The 21,487-nt window shown below is 38.8% G+C and overlaps 1 protein-coding gene across 6 annotated transcripts in view; it reads right to left on the bottom strand.

Annotated features, from left to right (window-relative positions):
- Window positions 1-5,614: 5,614 nt before the first annotated feature.
- Window positions 5,615-21,487, bottom strand: part of daam2 (dishevelled associated activator of morphogenesis 2) — a 311,361-nt gene continuing 295,488 nt past the window's right edge. For 4 of the 6 annotated variants that reach the window (XM_051646195.1, XM_051646198.1, XM_051646194.1 and 1 more), the window contains 3 exons: window positions 16,252-16,383; window positions 7,224-7,394; window positions 5,615-6,502 (listed from right to left, as the gene is read on the bottom strand). In XM_051646195.1, the coding sequence (XP_051502155.1) occupies window positions 6,287-6,502; window positions 7,224-7,394; window positions 16,252-16,383 (519 nt within the window). In that variant the 3' untranslated portion in view covers window positions 5,615-6,286. The remainder of the gene's footprint in view (window positions 6,503-7,223; window positions 7,395-16,251; window positions 16,384-21,487) is intronic. The other 2 variants (XM_051646199.1, XM_051646197.1) reach the window with 1 other exon arrangement.

A 21,487-nucleotide genomic window follows, 5' to 3' on the forward strand; every position in this document is an offset into this window, starting at 1 on the left:
AATCTTACTCTGCGCATGCAAATCATTTAGGCACTATTTTACCTTCACACTTTTGGTCCATACAATGCAAGTGAATGGGTGCCAAAATTTTGATGCTCCAGAAATCACATAAGTCAGCATAAAAGTAATCATTATGACTCCAGTGGTTAAATCAATGTCCCAGAAGTGATTTGATAGGTGTGGGTGAGAAACAGATCAATATTTAAGTCCAATTTTACTATAAATTCTACTCCCTGCTCAGTCAGCCTCCACTTTAACTTTCATATTCATCATCTTATGTTTTTGGTGATTCACATTCTTCATTCATTTCGCCCCCTTCTGGGCAAGAAGTAGAATTTCTATCAAAAATATGCTAAAATATTTATCTGTTTCTCACCCACACCTTTCAAATTGCTTGAGAAAATAAGGGTTTAACCACTGGAGTCATCTGGATTACTTTTATACTGCCTTTATGTGATTTTTGGAGCTTCATAATCTTGGCACCCATTCACTTGCATTGCATGGACCTACAGAGCTGAAATATTCTTCTAAAAATCTTAATTTGTGTTCTGCTGAAGAAAGAAAGTCATACACATCTGGGATGACATGAAGGCGAGTAAATAATGAGAATTTTCATTTTTGGGTGAACTATTCCTTTAATTTGTTACATCATTATGGAAAAGTCAATACAATTAGCACCTTGACCAATTATGCCAATGTTCAGTTTTGTTTGATGAATGAGTTTGTAATATATAATTTGTGCCATGCCTTAACCACAATAGAAGGCTTAGATAAAATGTTTAAATGTCAGATTCACAAGATGTGCATGAGTTTGCTGCATCTGACTCAAAGCTTAACATGTACAGACCTGAAACTTTAAAACTATCAAAGTATTATGTAGTTTTGAGTGTAGCCTTGTGTCAGGGGCTGCAATGATTAATTGCACAAAGGTGATACTTTGATGCTTCACTAACTTAGAAGCATCAAATCTAATAATCCTTTGTGTGGCACCAAATGAATAAAAAAAAAAAGAAAAATGATTGGAATGGACACTGGGTCTGAAAAGGTTAAACCCCAGTAGAATTTCTTATTGGTACTGGGTCATTGATCTGGACATATAGTAGAGATGATTAAATGTAACCTTTTATTAGGTGATGCTAAAAGCATAGTCATTCCAAGAATAAAAAAATAAATAAAAAAATAGACTGAATGGGACAGTTCCTGGTGTTGGTCAGGGCACTGTGGTTGCAACCATTTGTTGTGTCAGTTTCAATTTGTCTCATAGAATGAACATTACTATAACTAGGCTACATTTTGCAAATGTTACGTGCTGCTTTCAATGTTTCACTGCTGGTCAATTTATAATTGCTAGCTACACCCTGTTACCAGACGAGGGCAGTGTTGAATTGTGAGAAATAATGTAAGCATGAGAACTGTCATCACTACAGTGATGAATGAATTGGTGTCTGGGATATAGCAGAGACATTTGAGCCAGCAGAGCAGATATTTAACACCATAAACCCAAATGACCAAGATTACATGAATGTCAGTGAAACAAGTTTATTTTTACTCTGCAAAATTATTCATGGTAAAGGGTCAGGGATTTGGTGGGAGGTGTCATTCTCATACAGGCCTGAAAATGATGTGACATACATGAATCACAATATAGTTATTAATAATTATAATATTTCTGATGTAATGCTGTGTATACATACATAATGTAGCAAACTAAATAAGGCAAATAAATAGAGCTTCAATGTACAGGAAAACAAATTCCTCATTTCCACATTCCTCAGCATTTTTTTTATTGAGTTCACCTTTTCTCATTATTTCTTAACTATCATGATGTAAAAAAAAAAAAAAGAGAGAGAGAGAGAATTATACATCTTATAAGTGAGACTTTTGTCAAATCAGCCTTTAAAACTCTCAGCTTGGCACAATCAATATACAACCTTTTAAAATAACGGGTGCAGCATTCCATGAACATACAAAGACTGTGACTGGTTTTTCATGTTGCAGGCAATAATACACCTATATTTGTATTAACAAAGAACCACATATATGCACCACTCGAGCTGTTGGGGAAAACTTCAAGTGCATTATCTGACCAAGCAGAAGTGGGAGGCTAAACATTCTCTTTATAAAATAGATATAAAAGCAAGTGATAGATTTAGGCAATTGGCTTGGTGCTTTCAGATGCAGTTTGGTTAAAATGACTACATCTTTATATATTTATCTTCTCTACCTGTTGTTGAACAATATACCAAAGTAAACATTTGCTTTACCCTTCATATTAGTCCCCATATGAAATCTAGCCATCAATTGAGAATGATCACAAATCGCAATCCTCTGGAAATGTCAGCATTATCATTTGGGGACTTGAAGGCATTTATACCCATTTATGAAGGGCTGATTCTTTATTAATTACAAAAATATACCTAAACTTTTCATTATGTTATCAGCCTTTGGCTCATCAGATTTGTGGTGCAGGAAAAAGTTTGTCCTACAAGAAAGTGCATCAAGCAACTAGCTACATCTTTTCTGTTTTGGCCAATCAATGACCAAATATACATACAAAAAAATTAATAATACAAAGAATAGTAATAATAATAATGAAGCTTGAATAATACTCTTGTGGAACTGGAATAAAGACAGAGGCTGTTCTGTGGAACAATATAACTTCTCGCATTTGCAACACCACTCTCCTATTTGACAAGAACAAAACAGACTCGAAGAAAATAATGCAAAAGAAAATTGCCCCAATTGTAATTTGGCAAGGGAAAAGTTAAATTATTATTATCATTATTATTATTCTGCGCACCCAGAACAGTAAATCTAAACAGAAAACCCATATTCCTAATTGTCTGGGATCTCAATTTAATCTAAAGATTTACGACTTTGCCATAAGATTTACCCTTCTAATAAAAGGCAGATTAAAGCTTTTAGGAAGTATAATCTAACTGATTACAGGTCAAACCTTTTATAAATAGACAGTAATTGTCTTTTTCTAAATGACCTAAACCTGGAACTAACTTGTAAGCATAAACTCTGTATGTTGTACAAACATTGACTAATTCACAATTTGCAAGCAGGTCATCAGTCACAAAACTAAATGACCGAAAATGGGACTCAAATTGGTACTTTTTGTATACATATACACCCTTGAAAATAACCATCAATATACACCATTACATCTAAAGAAGAACATATAATGAGCTGGTACACGTGAGAAAGAAGAGAATGACTGCACTGGCTCTTTATTATGGCACCTTAAACTACGCATTGTAAAAACGCTTGTAGTTTGGGCAGAATAATTTATCCCACTGGATCAAAAAAATGGATGTACTGTACCAAAGGCCCTGCTCATGTGAACACCCTTGGGACCGCAGAGCTGTACATACACAAATGCAAGATTAGCACCAAGTATCCATATTCATCTGTCACTGAAAAGATAAACACAATCCCCTATTACAGAACTCTCATGGTGACCCCATATGGACAGATGACAGAGGAGGCCTGTTGCAATCAAAGTAGTTTGATGCATTTCTGTAAAACTCATTTGCATGGAAAAATCTTTAAAAAAAAAAAATAATAAAATATTACCCCTTCAGACATTTATACTTGACTCTGATTTTGGCATTGCCTTTAGATCTACAGTTCTAGAAAAAATTAAGAGACCACTGCAAAATTATCAGTTTCTCTGGATTTACTCTTTATAGGTATGTGTTTGAATAAAATGAACATTTTTGTTTTATTCTATAAAGTACTGACAACATTTCTCCCAAATTCCAAACTGTCATTTAGAGCATTTATTTGCAGAAAATGACAACTGGTCAAAATAACAAAAAATATACATGTTTTCAGACTTCAAATAATGCAAAGAAAACAAGTTCATATTCATTTTTAAACAACACAATAGTAATGTTTTAACTTAGGAAGAGTTCAGAAATCAATATTTGGTTGAGTAACCCTGATTTCCAATCACAGCTTTCATGCGCTTTGGCATGCTCTCTACCAGTCTTTCACATTGCTGTTGGGTGACTTTATGCCACTCCTCAGGATCGGTGATGATCTGGGGGTGCTTCAGCAAGGCTGGAATCAGGCAGATTTGTCTTTGTGAAGGATGCATGAATCAAGCCACGTACAAGGTTATCCTGGAAGAAACTTGCTTCCTTCTGCTCTGAAAATGTTCCCCAACTCTGAGGATTGTTTTTTCCAGCGGGGCAATGCTCAATGCCACACAGCCAGGTCAATCAAGGTGTGGGTGGAGGACCACTGGATCAAGACCCTGTCATGGCCAGCCCTATCTCCAGAACTGAACCCCACTGAAAACCTCTGGAATGTGATCAAGAGGAAGATGGATGGCCACAAGCCATCAAACAAAGCTGAGCTGCTTGAATTCTTGCGCAAGGAGTGGTATAAAGTCAACCAACAGCAATGTGAAAGACTGGTAGAGAGCATGCCAATCATGTTATTCCACCAAATATTGTTTACTGAAGTTAAAACATCAGTATTGTGTTGTTTAAAAATGAATATGAACTTGCTTTCTTTGTATTATTTGAGGTCTGAAAACACTTTTTTTGTTATTTTGACCAGTTGTCATTTTTTGCAAATTAATGCTCTAAATGACAATATTTTTATTTGGAATTAGGGAGAAATGTTGTCAGTAATTTATAGAATAAAACAAAAATGTTCATTTTACTCAAACGCATACCTATAAAGAGTAAATCCAGAGAAACTGATAATTTTGCAGTGGTCTCTTAATTTTTTTTTTCCAGAGCTGTATATTACAGGCTTGTCTTTCCTATCGCTTACACTATTTTCATCTCTGCCACACCATGCCAACTACAAGGTCATTTTATGTACATCTGCAACCTTTGTCTTGACTACAGCTACTAAATATACATGTAATTTCAAAAATATGAATAAAATATAATAAAAAGAAACCAAAGTGGGTTACGTAATGTTGACCTTGAGTTCACTGGTTAAGAATCCATTGGATCTCACCAGATATCTCTGACATTCAGGAGACAGCTTTTTTCCAGACCAGGGAAATAGCAGTTAGCATCATGTACCTATTAAATTTTAAAACATTTGAGGCATTATGTATTTAACATATATAATCAAGGCCCAAAAAACTCTACATTACCTGAAAACTTGATAAAGACACATGGTAATTCTTGCTCATTGCTAATTAATTGCTAATAAGAAATCAAAGAAAATGCATAAACAAGAAAACATGAAATTTGGGTCTGCCTCTAAATACAGAAATTCCACTCTTTATGCATTTATTTTTGTTTTACTGTAATTTTGCACTGAAGTAATGCCATGACAATTCAACGAATTTAATTCATTATCGGAGAACGTTTATGCAAATGAACTTTAATTTCTGTAAGCAGCACCATTTTCTGTAATCATTTTGCATTTATGAGACTTCATGTTTCATAATACTATGGATATCTTCATGAAAGTGCTGTTCTTTCTCGGTATCTCCATCCAGGAGGTAGTCCTTGGAATGCCATTTATGTGGTGAGGCACTTGGGGAAGTATCCCAACCTGTGAGGCTGCATCCACAGTGTCATATTGTACTTCTTAGTAATAGCAATATCCAGGGTTGAATATTATTATAATATTCTTTTCTTTTTTTTTCTTCTCACAACTCATTTGTCTCCATCTCCATGTTTAAGAAGCATCAACTACCTCCTTTAAATTGAAAAGCACAATTGGATCTGAAATTTAAAGTGTTGCTATTGCCCAGATTTCCAAAGATGGTTTTCTCAATCTCCTAAAGTTAAAGAGGCTGATGTGAGAGGGAATGGGTGGCCGAGAAAGGACAACAACCTTGGCAGGTTAAAAGGAATAACCATCTGGATACTACAAGTGACTCAGAAGATGTCCATGTCTTGTATTTTAAGACCTTCCACCACCAGATAGAACTACTCTTCAACCAGAAAGATTTCCTCTGGCACTTCTCAGACAAACTGCTTCAGCACTTCATGTACATATAGTACATATATAGTCTGTCTGACCAGGTTGGAACTCAGGTTCTTGGAAGTTTAAATCAAATGCACATAATGGAGGAAGACTGAAAAGTAGAAAATAGAGGAGAGAGATTGCAGGATATCCTTCACATGGGTCTGTGGAAATTCAGGCCAAACAAGATCTTACAGTGAACTTTTCCATCTTTAAGCTTGTCAGTTAGTCTGGGTAAAAGAGGGCAGTGTATGGCATTTCAAGACAGTTTGCCTCAGGTGTGCGATTCTGTGAATATGAAAGTCTGGACTTCTTGTGACCATATTCACAGAGGTCAATAGTTGACCTTGGTGATTGGCCGTTCACGACCCCCGTCGTCCACCAGCTGGTTAACGGAGCGCTTACGATTGCGTTTGAGCTTAGAGTCCTTGTCGAAAACTTCACCGGAACGAAGCGCTGACACAAGGTCATCAAACTCGCCCACCTCCTCTGACACACTTCCTCCTGTGCTTTTCTTTGCTCGTTTCTCTCGTTCCCGCTGCTCCTTGAGCTAGATGGATAAATGTGCAGATATAATGTAGAATAAATAGCCATGACCAAACCAGATACTGTGCCACTGTTGAATTCTTCACATTCAGAAAAAGGGAGAATAAGAACGTCATGTGTTTATATACACTAAAAATAGTATTACAAAGTAGCTTTAGAACAAACTACAAGTCCTAATCAGTGAACATCATCCAATCTCTTTTGAAAAATGTCCTACAACGACAGTATCACAACTCAGAAGTGGCCTTGCAAAGTCGTTCTGAGGTTATTCATGGTCTTGTGAGTACTGCAGTGAACAAATGTGCATCTGGGGTCCTGCTACCAGTTACTCTCAGACTTATCGACTTCATCACTACTGTCATCAAGTATGGAATGGTTTCCCTCAAGCTCCCTCAAACCCCAGCTTAAGAAACAGCATGCGTGGGAATGAGTGTGTTTGTGTAAGCGAATGAAACTATGCATGTGGCAGCACTGACACAGCATAGGAAATAAGTTGTGTATTTTAATGTCCTAGCAGGGTGTTATTATTTACGAGCTAATATATTTAGGGTTGGGCGTTGAGATATTTTGAAAGATGGCAAGCATCCCTGCAAGCTTACTTTTCTGGAATTCACTTTTAGTAGAGATTCACCATCAACTGGAGAACAAATAAGTGCATAAATATGCGCATCCCAAGAGCATGAGTGTAATCTGGGTATTTGTGTTGAAATGTTTATGTGATGTACCATGACCTCCATGCGCACTCTCCTCTCTTCCTCCTCCTTGCGTCTCTGCATATTGTCCAGATCCTGTCTGGCCTCGCTGAACGACTGCAGGAAAGTGTCAAAGATTCCAAAGAATTCGTCCGGCTGCATGCAACCCTCCTCTTCTCCAAAATGCTTTAAAGACTTTGAGAACTGGAGTATAAAGTAAGAAGAGGACAATGGCAACTTAGTGTGTATGATGACACTAAACAGCAAGGAAAGACCCATGATAATCTTAATGACATTTTTCCCTTCCCATTACTATTTAATCACTACGTCAAACCTATAATGTATAAGGTCACGTTTTACTTTATGACCATGTGTCTTCTCTTATCAGGGCAGCTGCCTGGTTCATGGATATGGAGAGACAAAGATGAATTATCTGTACTGTGAGGGCCTAAACTAATCGCCCTTAAGTCATAAGTTGCAATGATTCTTCTTGGTGGTTTGGAGCAAATATTCCTATTTCGTTTCAATCTTCACTTAACAAGTGATTGCTTGAGCTACATACTGTAATTAAATTGTAGACAGATGCTGTAGCTGAACTTTTGTGGGGAATTAAATGTAAATGCTCAAAATGGCCTTCCACTTTAATTGTGGTTTGGTGTAATGAGGTGTCAAAACCTCTTGAAGTAAAGCATTCTATTTGGATAAGATCCCTGCTCCAAAAGTAAAAACCCATTTTAAGCTCTGGCTGCCAAGAAAGCCTATACTAGAGGCAAAGCATATCCTCAGTTGATTCTATATATTTGTGAATTCATTTCATTTTTCAGAATCAGAATCAGCTTTATTGCCAGGTATGCTTACACAAAGAATTTGTCTTGGTGACAGGAGTTTCTAGTGCACAACAATACAATACAGCAATAAGACAGAGATAATAATAATAATAATAATAATAAAAAATAAAAAAATAGAATAAAATAAAAATTGAATAGAAAATAAAGTATATATAGAATGCACAAAAGACTATATACATATATACATATATATAAACAAATATACACATACACACATACATTTACATTTACATTTATTCATTTGGCAGGCACTTTTATCCAAAGCGACTTACAAGAGAGGAAAACATAAGCGAATCATCTTAGGAGACAGTGGTATGAAAAGTGCTGTATTAAAAAGTATCACTAGCATCATAATAGTATTCAAAACAGAATAAAGTGTTTATTTTTATTTTTTTATTTTTTTAATGACTGGTTAAGTGCTCATGGAAAAGATGTGTTTTTAGTCGTTTTTTGAAGACAGAGAATGAGTCAGCTTCACGGATGGAGTTGGGAAGTTCGTTCCACCAACGTGGGATGATGAAGCTGAAAGTCCGGGAAAGTGTTTTGGTGCCTCTTTGTGTCGGTACAACAAGGCGATGTTCCTTAGCCGACCGCAGATTTCTTGTGGGTGCGTAGCTCTGCATAAATGATTTTAGGTATGCTGGAGCAGACCCAGTAACTGTTCTGTATGCCAGACATACATATATATATATACATACACACACATACACATACGTAGTGCAAATTTAAATACAAATCTGTTATATACAGTGCAAGGGAATGTAATGGCAGAAGAGGTAGGATGTGTTTGATAAATATAAAAAGACTAAACTGTCAACTGCACATAATTATTGCTCAATGGGGCAGTTTTAAATGTTCATGAGATGGATAGCTTGAGGGAAAAAACTGTTCCTGTGCCTGACAGTTTTGGTGCTCAGAGCTCTGAAGCGTCAACCAGAAGGCAACAGTTCAAAAAGGTAGTGGGCAGGGTGAGTGGGGTCCAGAGTGATTTTTCCAGCCTTTTTCCTCACTCTGGAAGTGTACAGTTCTTGAAGGAAGGGCAGGGGGCAACCGATAATCCTCTCAGCAGTCCAAATTGTCCTTTGTAGTCTTCTGATATTTGATTTCGTAGCTGAACCAAACTAGACAGTTATTGAAGTGCAGAGGACAGACTCAATGACTGCTGAGTAGAACTGTATCAGCAGCGCCTGTCAATGTGGGTCTCTCACTTCAGGTCCTGTGAGATGGTAGTGCCCAGGAACCTGAATGACTCCACTGCTGCCACGTTGCTGTTTAGAATGGTGAGTGGGGTCAGTGTTGGGGTGTTCCTCCTAAAGTCCACAATCATCTCCACCGTTTTGAGCGTGTTCAGCTCCAGGTTGTTTTGACTGCACCAGACTGTCAGCTTTTCTTCTGTATGCAGACTCATCGTCATCTTGGATGAGGCCAATGACAGTGGTGTCATCTGCAAACTTCAGGAGCTTGACAGAGGGGTCCTTGGCGATGCAGACATTTGTGTATAGGGAGAAGAGTAGTGGGAAGAGCACACATCCCTGGGGGGCACCAGTGCTGATTGTACAGGTGCTGGAAATGAATTTCCCCTATCTCACAAGCTGCTGCATGTCCGTCAGAAAGCTGGTAATCCACTGACAGATAGATGTGGGAACAGAGAGTTTTGTGAAACTCCTTACATTTATTTGTGGATCTCATTCAATTTATTTGTGAACCAACTTTCAATTTGTGTATCTCTTGCCATTCACATAATCTCAGATAATCGTATGAATAAAGCATTTAAACTTACAGAGTATGCTTTCTCAAGGACAAAAACAAGCATGATGAACGTGAATACACATCTGAGCACTTCCTTAATGTGGTCTGACAGACAAAATGGCTACTATACTGATAAATGTAGAATTCTTAGGGTGGCCACTAGGAGTCAGTATTGACAAAATAAACTGTACCATAGCTAGGGCCAGAACATTTATTGTGGTCCTGCCTGGCATCTCTTTTAATGCGATTTTGGCAAGGTTCTTTGTTCTTTGTGTCCTCAGCTCAATGAAGGGGCTAAGGATCTTAAAAGAAGCGATTCTATTCCAAGAGGAAAAAAAAAAAAACACACTGTGAAACTGAAACTCTGAAGACTTGCTATTATATTCAGAGGTGAATGTAAGTAATTAGGTAGTGGTGTAGTAGGCGTTTTAATGGACTTGCAGTACACTTAAAGGGATAGTTTACCCAAAAATTACAATTCTCTCATGATTTACTCACCCTCTTGGCATCCCAGATGTGTTTGACTTTCTTCTGCAGAACACAAATGAATATTTTTAAAAGAATATTTCAGCTCTGTAGGTCCTCACAATGGAAGTGAATGGGTGCCAACATTTTGAAGCTACAAAATCCACATAAAGGGAGCATAAAAGTAATAAATACGACTCCAGTGGTTAAATCCATGTGTTATACGATATGATAGGTGTGGGTGAGAAACAAATCAATATTTAAGTCATTTTTATCATAAATTCCCCTCTCTGACCTGTGGGGGCGATATGCAGTAAGACCAAAAACAGAAGGAGAAGAATGGGAAAGTGAAACTGAAGTGGAGATTGACTAAGCATGGTGGAGAATTTATAGTTAAAAAAGGACCTAAATATTGATCTGTTTCTCACCCACATCTATCATATCCCTTCAGTAGACATTGATTTAACCACTGGAATCATCCGGAGTACTTTTATTTTGCCCCTATGTGGATTTTGGACCTTCAAAATTTTGGCACCCATTCACTTGCATTATATGGACCTACAGAGCTGAGATATTCTTTTAAAAATCTTCATTTTAGTTCAGCAGATGAAAGAAAGTCATACACATATGGGTGTATGTTCATTTTGGGGTGAACTATTTCTTTAATAAAGGAGCAGCAATCTGGGGTTAAGCGACTTGTTAAAGAACTCAATGGTCAACCAACGGGCAAGCTGGTCAACCAGTTTGAGCTTTTTTTGGAACATGGTTAACGGGCTCAACCAAGATGACCGACTAGTTCTAATCAGATTATCAAAGTAAGGGCACAATGGTGATAGTTTAAGGTTAGGTCCATGTCCTTCGGTCCATGTCTTTCTGATTACCAGCCCCTGAGCTTTAGCCATTATGCCACACCACACCACGTTGCTGTAGATCAGCGATCACCAACTAGCCGACCCTGGTCTGGCCCTCAGATTGGTTCCATTAGGACCGTGAGACATGACAACGAGAGCCAGGGGCAGACTGGCCATAGGGAGCACCGGGCATTTTCCCGGTGGTCCGCTGGCTAATTTGGGCCGGCCCGCTGCTGTGCAAGTACCAGCCTGTCCTACAGGCGAGATAGGCGGCCACCCTGGGCTCCAGTATGCCCGTGTAGACCTCTTAAAGCGAAAACGTAATAAACTCAGCAAGACAAGCCAATTCAATGGCTTTTATTTTGAAATAATGTAATAACTTTTATTTTGAAATTACTTACACATCATATGCACATATCCATATGAGCGCATCAACTTTGTACCTCCTGCGGACCTCATTATTTGACATACAAATCACAATAATGGTGACAACCAAAAACAACATATTAAGTATAAGATGAGCTCTGAATAATCACTAAATGACAAATAACTCATAGTAAAGCTATGACCAGCACATAGTCATTTGCATAATTTATTCATACCGCAAAGCATTTCTGGGATCTGAAGCGCTGCTTGCTGAATAATGCTCACGCCTGATAAATAAGTCATGAAAAATATTACTTTGTAGCTATTTGAGTCTTTTAGGCTTACTTTGTTTAAAGGATAGCAGAAACAGTGCTTGCCAAAGCATTGGGCTTTTCACTTTTTCTCAAGAATAATCTGGGGAAGGAATTAAAACACTGCAGATATAAAGATGCAACAAACTCACATAGAGTGAAAATATGAGCAATTAATGTTCAAAATATCTGCAAAGATCTACACTAAAAGGTATGTTTATTTATTTTTACATATATTTATATATGTACATATTCTGACCAAATTTGTTTTCACAGATTTTTTTAAATAAACATTTACACATAGTTACGGGAGTAACTGAAATGAAATTTTAAGCATTGTCATCAGTGCCCTGCTGTGACACTTTCTTCATCAAACTATTTTAAACCACATTTTATGATCTTGCATTGCTATACATACATATGCTATATATAAACTATATAAACATACTGTATATAATATGTTATTATTATACTTGTTGTTTCCACAACCTCATATTAACTAAGACAATAGTTTATTTGCACTTCTCGAAAAAAGTTGAAAGGTGATTAAGATCTTTAAAAACTTAGAAGACATGCTGACTTGTCACAGCACCTAAAATACACACTTTTCCCAGTACATTTTAACCTAACATCTAAACTCAGCAAAAAAAAAACGTCCTCTCACTTTCAACTGCTTTTATTTTCAGCAAACTTAACGTGTAAATATTTGTATGAACATAAAAAGATTCAACAACTAAGACATAAACTGAACAAGTTTCACAGACATGTGACTAACAGAAATGGAATAATGTGTCCCTGAACAAAAGGGGGGGTCAAAATCAAAAGTACCACCAGCTGCATTAAGTACTGCAGTGCATCTCCTCCTCATGGTCTGCACCAGATTTGCCAGTTCTTGCTGTGAGATGTTTCCCCACTCTTCCACCAAGGCACTTGCAAGTTCCCAGACATTTCTGGGGGGAATGGCCCTAGCCCTCACCCTCTGATCCAATAGGTCCCAGACATGCTCAATGGGATTGAGATCCGGGCTCTTTGCTGGCCATGGCAGAACACTGACATTCCTGTCTTGCAGGGAATCACACACAGAACGAGCAGTATGGCTGGTGGCATTGTCATGCTGGAGGGTCATGTCAGGATGAGCCTGCATGAAGGGTACCACATGAGGGAGGAGGATGTCTTCCCTGTAACGCACAGCATTGAGATGTAACGCTCATTCCTTCGACGATAAACGCGAGTCCGACCATCGCCCCTGGTGAGACAAAACCGTGACTTGTCAGTGAAGAGCACTTTTTGCCAGTCCTGTCTGATCCAACGAAGGTTGGTTTGTGCCCATAGGCGACATTGTTGCCGGTGATGTCTGGTAAGGACCTGTCTTACAATAGGCCTACAAGCCTTCAGTCCAGCCTCTCTCAGCCTATTGCGGACAGTCTGAGCACAGATGGAGGGATTGTGCATTCCTGGTGTAACTCGGGCAGTTGTTGTTGCCATCCTGTACCTGTCCCGCAGGTGTGATTTTCGGATGTACCGATCCTGTGCAGGTGTTTTTACACGTGGTCTGCCACTGCGAGGACAATCAGCTGTCCTTCCAGTCTCCCTGTAGCACTGTCTTAGCCATCTCACAGTACGGACATTGTAATTTATTGCCCTGGCCACATCTGCAGTCCTCATGCCTCCGTGTGGCATGCTTAAGGCACATTCACGCAGATGAGCAGGGACACTGGGCATCTTTCTTTTGATGTTTTACAGAGTCAGTAGAAAGGTCTCTTTAGTGTCCTACGTTTTTATAACTGTGACCTTAATTGCCTACCGTCTGTAAGCTGTTAGTGTCTTAACGACCATTCCACAGGTGCATGTTCATTAATTGTTTATGGTTCATTGAACAAGCATGGAAAACATTGTTTAAACCCTTTACAATAAAGATCTGTAAAGTTATTTGGATTTTTACAAAATTATCTTTAAAATACAGTGTCCTAAAAAAGGGACATTTCTTTTTTTGCTGAGTTTAGATGTTGGGAAAAAGTTTTCTGACATGTTATTTGTCTTATGTATAAAGTACTTATTTTTAGTGCTTTCTCTAAAAAATCCCCTCATCACATTTACAGTTGTTTTATATGTTTTAAAGTGTTGACAACTTTTGCACTGATGGGGCCCATTTTCATGACTAGCAGTCAATAGAAATGTCTTTTTTTCAACACAAAAATTAGAAATTGAGCCAGAAAATTAAATAAATGAGCCGGTGTGTTATGGTGTGTTGCGGGCCAGGTTTGGTGAGCCGCTCTGGGCCAGAAAGTCCAGGGCCACTTTTTAGTCCCAGTCCGCCCGTGACGAAAGCCCCCTCTGTTTCTACGCTAGAAGGCAGTGGTACAGTGCAAAAACAACAGAGACTTAGTTTACAACACAAGCGCTTAGGGGCTTAGATATGACAAGGCTTGCGAGGCTCCCCCGCATTAATGTGAGTAGAGAATTGCTGATGCGTTTATTTTAAAGACCGTAGACCGTAACGCTGATGTGAGACCACAGAACCTTTAAACGTTTTCCCTTTCTAAATTTAGCTTTATAAGCAGCATGTTACCGGTCTTGCACAAAAACTAAAAGAAAAACAAAGAAACCGAAATTGGCATCATCTCTGACACAGATGGCGTGGAAACTTTGAAATTACTAGTTAGTAGCACATCAAGTTCTCTGCTGTTTATGATTAGTATGTTTCCATTATTTGACAAACAACCCATTTATACATAACAATAGCAATTTGGATTTTTACGTTTTATGCTTTGTTTGTTGCTGGTAGATCACATATTTATAAAAAAGTATAAAAATCATCCATTCAGATTTTTGCTTATTCATCTATTTTATTTTTCTCAGGGTATGCTCCTAAACATCAATACAGTATTTTTCCTTAGCAACAAGGTCTCCTGTGCCCTATACATCACTAATCTGAATATAAAAATATATAAATATAAAAATAAATAATATGAAATGAAATATTTATTATTTCAGTAGAAGATCTCTCAGAGCCCAATACTCTGGCTTTGTCTCTGGACCCCAAATGTCCTCATCCTTGCCTCTGATGTATACGGGACAAAGTAGCAGTTTTAAAGAGACTTTGACTATTTAGGATATATTATATAATTATTTTACAAAGTACCATTGCTGCCAGTTTGGAAGTTTACAATAAGTATTCCAGAAAATGCAAATAGTTTGTATCAGTTCATAACCATATAAGCCATATTTTCTACTAAAACCATGTATGTTTGCCCAGACATTTGCTGGGGAGGAAAATTAGAGACCGGACCTCTTGGAACTTGAATACTCCTCCTGCAGGCGAATCACAAGCCATCGATGCAAAGACCTAATGGTGTCCTTGACATCTGGTGGATTCACTAAACTTGTCCCTGTTTCTCAACTGGTGTTTGTTTTAAGTTTGGCTCACCTCAGGGGACAGAAGTTTTTACAGGAAAATTAGTCTGACCATTGGAGGATGGCAGCGAGAGGTAGATCTGTCTGGAGAGCACAGGGATACATTTGTTTTCCCATAGCTCACAGAGATTCAGGGCCAGGCATTTCCCATGAAGTCCATCCAAACAGTCCTTTCTTTCCTATGGTTAAACTAAATAAATGTAGGACTACGGTGGACAGGGGATACAGTGGTGGATCTGTGATGGGGAATGGAGCGTGGTGCTCCCTGGGTGAAGACTGTCAGCCTGCCTTGTGACCAACACACTTTCCACCATCACAAAAAGAGACAGCCAACACACACACACACACATACCAAATGTATTCCCAATGTCTTTCACAATTCTTCTCTTTCATGTATTTGAGAGATGTGGACATACCGTAGCGGGGGTGGGGGTGAGACCAAGCCACATTTGAAAAGAAATAAATCTCTTCAAACCCCAGAGACAAACCCCTGAGAAATTTAGGGCCAGCTGCCGGGATTTCCCGGGGATGTTTAAGTCATCATGCCGAGCCAGGATGGATACACAAAGCCTTCTCTTTTCTCGCTGTCTTTTTCTGTCTTTCTCTCTCACTCCCTTTTCCTTCATCCTTCCAAAATGTCAGGCCCGGTTCATGCGCAGGGTTGGCAGGGCTGTAAGTGCTGGAGAAAGTGGGACGGTCCTGCTGGATTCCTCCAGAGAGAACCCATCCTTCCATAGTTCTCTGGAAAAGCCCATCTCCACCCCACAGCTCACAACCCACAAAATACTGTGACCTGCTCAAAGACCCCTGCTCCACACTCAACAATAACTCTGAGCTCATTATAGAGAAAACTTTTTCAGCTTTGGGAAGCCAGGCCTTTTTCCCTCTCTGCCTGGGAACTCCTTTGTACAATTGTATCTGGCTAAGTTAAAAGCCTCATTAATGAAAGTGTAACCAAGATGAGAATTGAATGTGCTGATACCATTAGATTGGATAATTAAGTATGGAGATTAAAAAGTGAGGGAATGATTTTGACTAAATAATTAAGAGGTGTTACCTTGTCCTTGGCTTCATTAAGTAGATCCTCGAGTTCAGAGAAGCTGAAGCTAGCGACTGTGATAAAGTCACTGACCACCGGGACAAATTTGTCTCCCCGATCGTGTGCTCGGCTCTGCTGGTACCGTAATTCCTGATGTAAACAAAACAAAGATTTAATTTAAATGGAGTTGTTTTAGAAATAATCCTATTAGTGCTTGCAATGCAGCACTGTATTGACATTCCTAAAACACCCTATAATTCAATCTTTCCTAACGTAAAGATCTTGGGTGTGCCATCTATTTTGGGTTTTTATACATTTTATAACATTTTCAATCAAATTTTAGATTCAATCACCCATTGACTCACATCTCCCATTGACTTACTGAATGTTCGGCATTAAAAATCAAACCGCTAGTGCTGATGTCATCTTAATATATGCATAATGAATTGCAAATGGTCTTATCTTTCTTGTGTCTATTTACCCATCTATAGCTGCTTTACACTGCAAAGACAGTGTCACATCAAAGACAGACTGTCGTACACAGCTGACAGAAAACAAGATACGTGCTGAATGTCTATGACAACAGCAACAGAGGCCTGTACTATGAAGCCGGTTTTGGTGGCTAGCCAGCTAAGTTTTAGATTAGTTTGCCTTAACCACAGGTTTTAGGTAACATGAAAGTTGGTCAGCTTTTTGCAGTGTTCATCTCCATTGTAACTTATGCTACACGGCTAACCTGTTCCATACCAGGTTTCATTTTGGATTACAGATCGCTAACAGATGCTGAACTACGGATGGGCGGATCGATACCAAAGTATCGATACTTCCGATACTGATGTGGTATCAAGAATATCGATTCTCACATAAAAATATTGATTCTGAAGTTTAAAAAAAAATATATCTTATTACTTAGATAACATGAATATTAATGGATCTCATAAGCTTCGAAATGGCAAAAAATAATTATATTAGCGAATTGTTGTATGGCATCTGAACTACTTTTTATTCCGCTCATCTTGACACACAGAAATGCTAAAATACACTAGCAGTCAGCGCTCACCCTTTCAGTCATAGCGCTCTTTCAAAGAGGGAGCAGTGATTTCCAGAGATAATGACAGCATCTGGAGTTATTCACTCCAAGTAATGACAAACCTAGATGTGACGTATTATAATGGGCTTGTTTGACAATTTTTACAGGTTTATTTAAATTCAGAGTTGTAAAAACATTGATATTGATCTGTAATCCTCATTAATAAATGATACCCTTATGAAAATCTACCATGGATTTATTGTAGTAATATTGTATTAACCATGACTGTAGTAACCATGACTGTAGTAACCATGTTTTTTTTTTCTTCTTCTTCTTCTTCTTTTTGGCAGTAACCGAGGTTTTGATACAATTAACCATGGTTTTACTACAGCATTACTGTAGTATCCATATGGTAACTTGGTTTTAGTAATAGTAGCCATATAATAATATCTATGGTTAATATAGAGGTTTTATATGTGGCTTTTACTAACTAATTTTTAAAAGGTAAACAAAGCAGCCTAATAATTTTCTGTTTAGGCCCATAAATATACATAAAATTTAAGTAATAATAAAGTTACTAATTTTTTCCAAATAATTCGTAAAAATTCAGTTTAATAGAGGTATCGGTATTGGTATCAATATCGGCGATACTGGCCTAAAAGTACTTGGTATCCGATCGAAAAGAAAATAAGTGGTATCGCCCATCCCTATGCTGAACCAATCAGCTGTGAGTAAAATGACATCTCTGATGCAATCAAGTCACTCCCCCGTGTCTCTTAAAGTGCACTTTACAAATAAAATCTGAGAAATCCACAAAATTGACCCTTCATGATAAATTATTTATTTGAGAATCTAAATGTAGATTTTCAGCAGATAGAGTGTTGTATTTCATTTAAAATTGAATTGCTTTTACCCTCTTTAGCAACAACAACAACAAAAAAAAAAAATCTTTGAAAATATAAACATAATATATTAGGCAATCTATAAAGCAGCCAGTAAGATGGATTTATATGATACCTGCAAAAAATAATCGTTTTAAAAATATTAAAAGCTCAAGATTGCTATGGAAAGGGGTGAATGCTACCCAAACCCCTACTTTCTTTCATGGACTCGAGATGAACGAGAAGTTTTTCTATATAGTTTATTATTGCATACCAATTTTTTGCATACAGTATTCTTAGTGCTCACTTTTTTAATTAATCAGTAGTAGCCGTTTTTATGCTTATTTTTGCTTTTTTTTTTTTTTTACTAAAGACAATGTACATCAAGAAAGAGAAATAAAAAAAAAACACGATGTTATTTTGAATAACCATATCAAATAACCATTCACAACATATTTGATAAATAACGTGTAATTCATTCATTTACGTACGTTATAATTTATTTCAAATAAAGTGGAAAGAAAGTTAAGGCATCACCTCCTTTTTTTAAATATTAAATGAGATAGGGCATCATACCTCGTTTTTTAACTAATTTTGTTAAAAAATCAAGAATCTGAAGGGAACAATCTATCTAAGTTATTTTATAATATTTTTAAGCAAATCCCACTTATGTTCACATTCCAGACTTTTATTATTAATTATAAATGTTATTTGGTATATTTCCAAAATCGTTTCTATCCATCTTTGTAATTGTGGGGGTTCTGGTTTAAGTCTGGTTTAATTTTTTGTAATCTGTTTCAAAGCTGCTATTCTGATTACCCTAAATATATTTTGTTCAGTTTTATTTCTTAAGGACAATAGCATTTTACCCAAAATAAGGTTTTCTGGATGTATTTCTATTGTGCAGTTAAATAATAAATTAACCTGTCTAATCACTTCATTCCAATTGACAATTTAGAGCACTCATATAGAATTTGACTGTAAGGAGCATTTTGTTCTCCACAGTTTCTCCAACAGTCCCCGTTTACCATGCTATTGTATTTACTTTGAATAGCAGGTGTTGTAAAAAATCTCATTTGTATCTTCCAAGCAGATTCCCTCCAAACACTGGATTGAGTAGTATGGAATGTATTATATGATATTTCTTCCCAGTCTTGCTGACAAATTTTTAGTTTTAATTCATCCTCCCTACATATAATTTTATTCAGAATGTCCTGTATATCTCTTGCAAGTGCACTCTTTAAAATTCCTAACATTTTTATTGGATTAGTTGTATTGTATGTATCAATTATATAATTTATTAATGGAGGCATTTCCTTTTTATTTCTTTTACTTTAACTTCTGTTAATAAATATCTTCTTACCTGTAAATAATAAAAAAAAAAAAAAAAAAAAGAGAATTTTAAAGCTCATACTTTTTTGCTAGGTTTGAAAAGGTATCCATTCCTTTATCAGTGAACAGTTGGTGATATCTTTTCAGACCTCTATCTGCCCAAAACTTAAATATATTATCTAATCTATTTGGCATGAAATCAGGATCTTTAGCAATTTCTTGTAAATTAACTATATCTTTCTTAATTGTACTATTTTTCTTTCTTTTTTTCAAACCAAATTCAAAAAGTACTATTAATACAAATATAATCTATTGATTAAAATGTTTTGCTTTGTTTGGGTAGGAACAGGGATATACTAATAGTTCCCTATCTGACACTCAACGTTGTGTCGATGTAGTGACACTAGGGATCACTCTTGGGAGCCCGAGACACCTCTGGTCTTTGATAAAAGGAGCTGGTATGCAACCACTCATTCAGATTTTCTCTTCGGAGCCGAACGGTCATGCTCATTGAGCTGAATACTACTGTTCATTCACCTCTGCTGGATCTGACAGCGCATTTCAGTGGCTTCTCCCTCCTCTGCACTGGTGCACTGCAGAGAACGCCCCTGGGCGCTTCGGCAGAAAAACTAGAGAGTATATTGTTTGAAAGAGCTTTTTTCCCCTCTAAAAGAGTATATATTTCTCAAAACGAGCGCACACACGGAACGTCTTTTTAAAGACACGTCTTTTTAAAGATGCCTTTCCGATTGTGTGTTATTCCTGGTTGCGGTTGTTATCTCTCAACTTCGGATGGTCATGATCGCTGTCTGTCGTGTCTGGGTGCGACCCACACGGAGGCAGCATTTGTGAATGGTTCATGTTCTCACTGCGAGAACATGACCATGGCAACGCTGCGGTCGCGGCTTAAGAAAGCAAGCCACCCCAGCGGCTCCCCGTCTCGGTCCTTCGACCTACGAGTATGAGGCCAGCGCAGCTAGCACTGGGGGTGATTTGGGGACCCCAATGGGATCGTCTCCGCCGGGTATCCCCCCACGGACCTCCCATTCCCCAGCACGCTCGTCTGCCCCAATCGGCTTCCGGATGAGTTCGCCGGCTCGTCTCATAGCGAGTCTGGCTTCTTGTTCGGAGCCCGCGAAGATGATGAGCTCTCGAGCGCAGCATCGGAGAGCGGGCTTGTCAAGTCGGACACAGAAGCCTCAGCTGGGCTTCCCCCTTCGGGGACAATCGGCCAGTCACAGGCCGATGCCGAAATGACGGACATGCTTTCCCGGGTAGCCGCGAGCATCGGGTTAGAGTGGAACCCTCCGGTGACACGGTGAGATTTGACGCAGGAACTACGCTCGGCGACCGACCTCGCTCTCCGGGCAACGAAGGTCACGGCACGGTCTCTCGGGTGGACGATGGCCACACTAGTGGTCCAGGAGCGCCACCTTTGGCTCAACCTGGTCGAGATGGGTGAGGCCGACAAGACACGGTTCCTTGCTGCCCCCATTTACCAGGCGGGCCTATTCGGCGACACCGTCGAGGACTTTGCCTAGCAGTTCTCGACGGTGAAGCAGCAGACGGAGGCAATCCGGCATATCCTGCCCCAGTGTGGCTCAAGATCCCGCACCCCGTCTGCTCGTCACCAAGGGCGTCCCCCTACGGTGACTGCACCGGCTCCGCCGAAGCCCACCCCTTCGGCCCGGCCCCGGCGTGGAGCCCACCACAGGAAGCTGACGCCACCTGTCTCACAGCCGGCGCCGAAGAACCCATGGAGGTCCTTGAAGCGTCCCTGAGACGGGCGACCCAGGGACAAGGGAACCCACTCACGTGGAACTGGTAGGAAGACCACTCCATCCCCCGGTGGAGGGCCGGGTGGAAAATCTTTTGTTGCCTTTTTGTTTGATTTCGCCGCACACCCAAGTGGCTGCGGTACCCAACAGTTCAGCAAAAGAGCGGCTTCCTTCCTCCCTGGGTCACATACCTGGTGCGTACGGTCGTCATCACGACTACCGTCCACAGGCTT

This window comes from Myxocyprinus asiaticus, chromosome 20 (genome assembly GCF_019703515.2).
Source record: "Myxocyprinus asiaticus isolate MX2 ecotype Aquarium Trade chromosome 20, UBuf_Myxa_2, whole genome shotgun sequence".
NCBI classification, from domain to species: Eukaryota; Metazoa; Chordata; class Actinopteri; order Cypriniformes; family Catostomidae; genus Myxocyprinus; species Myxocyprinus asiaticus.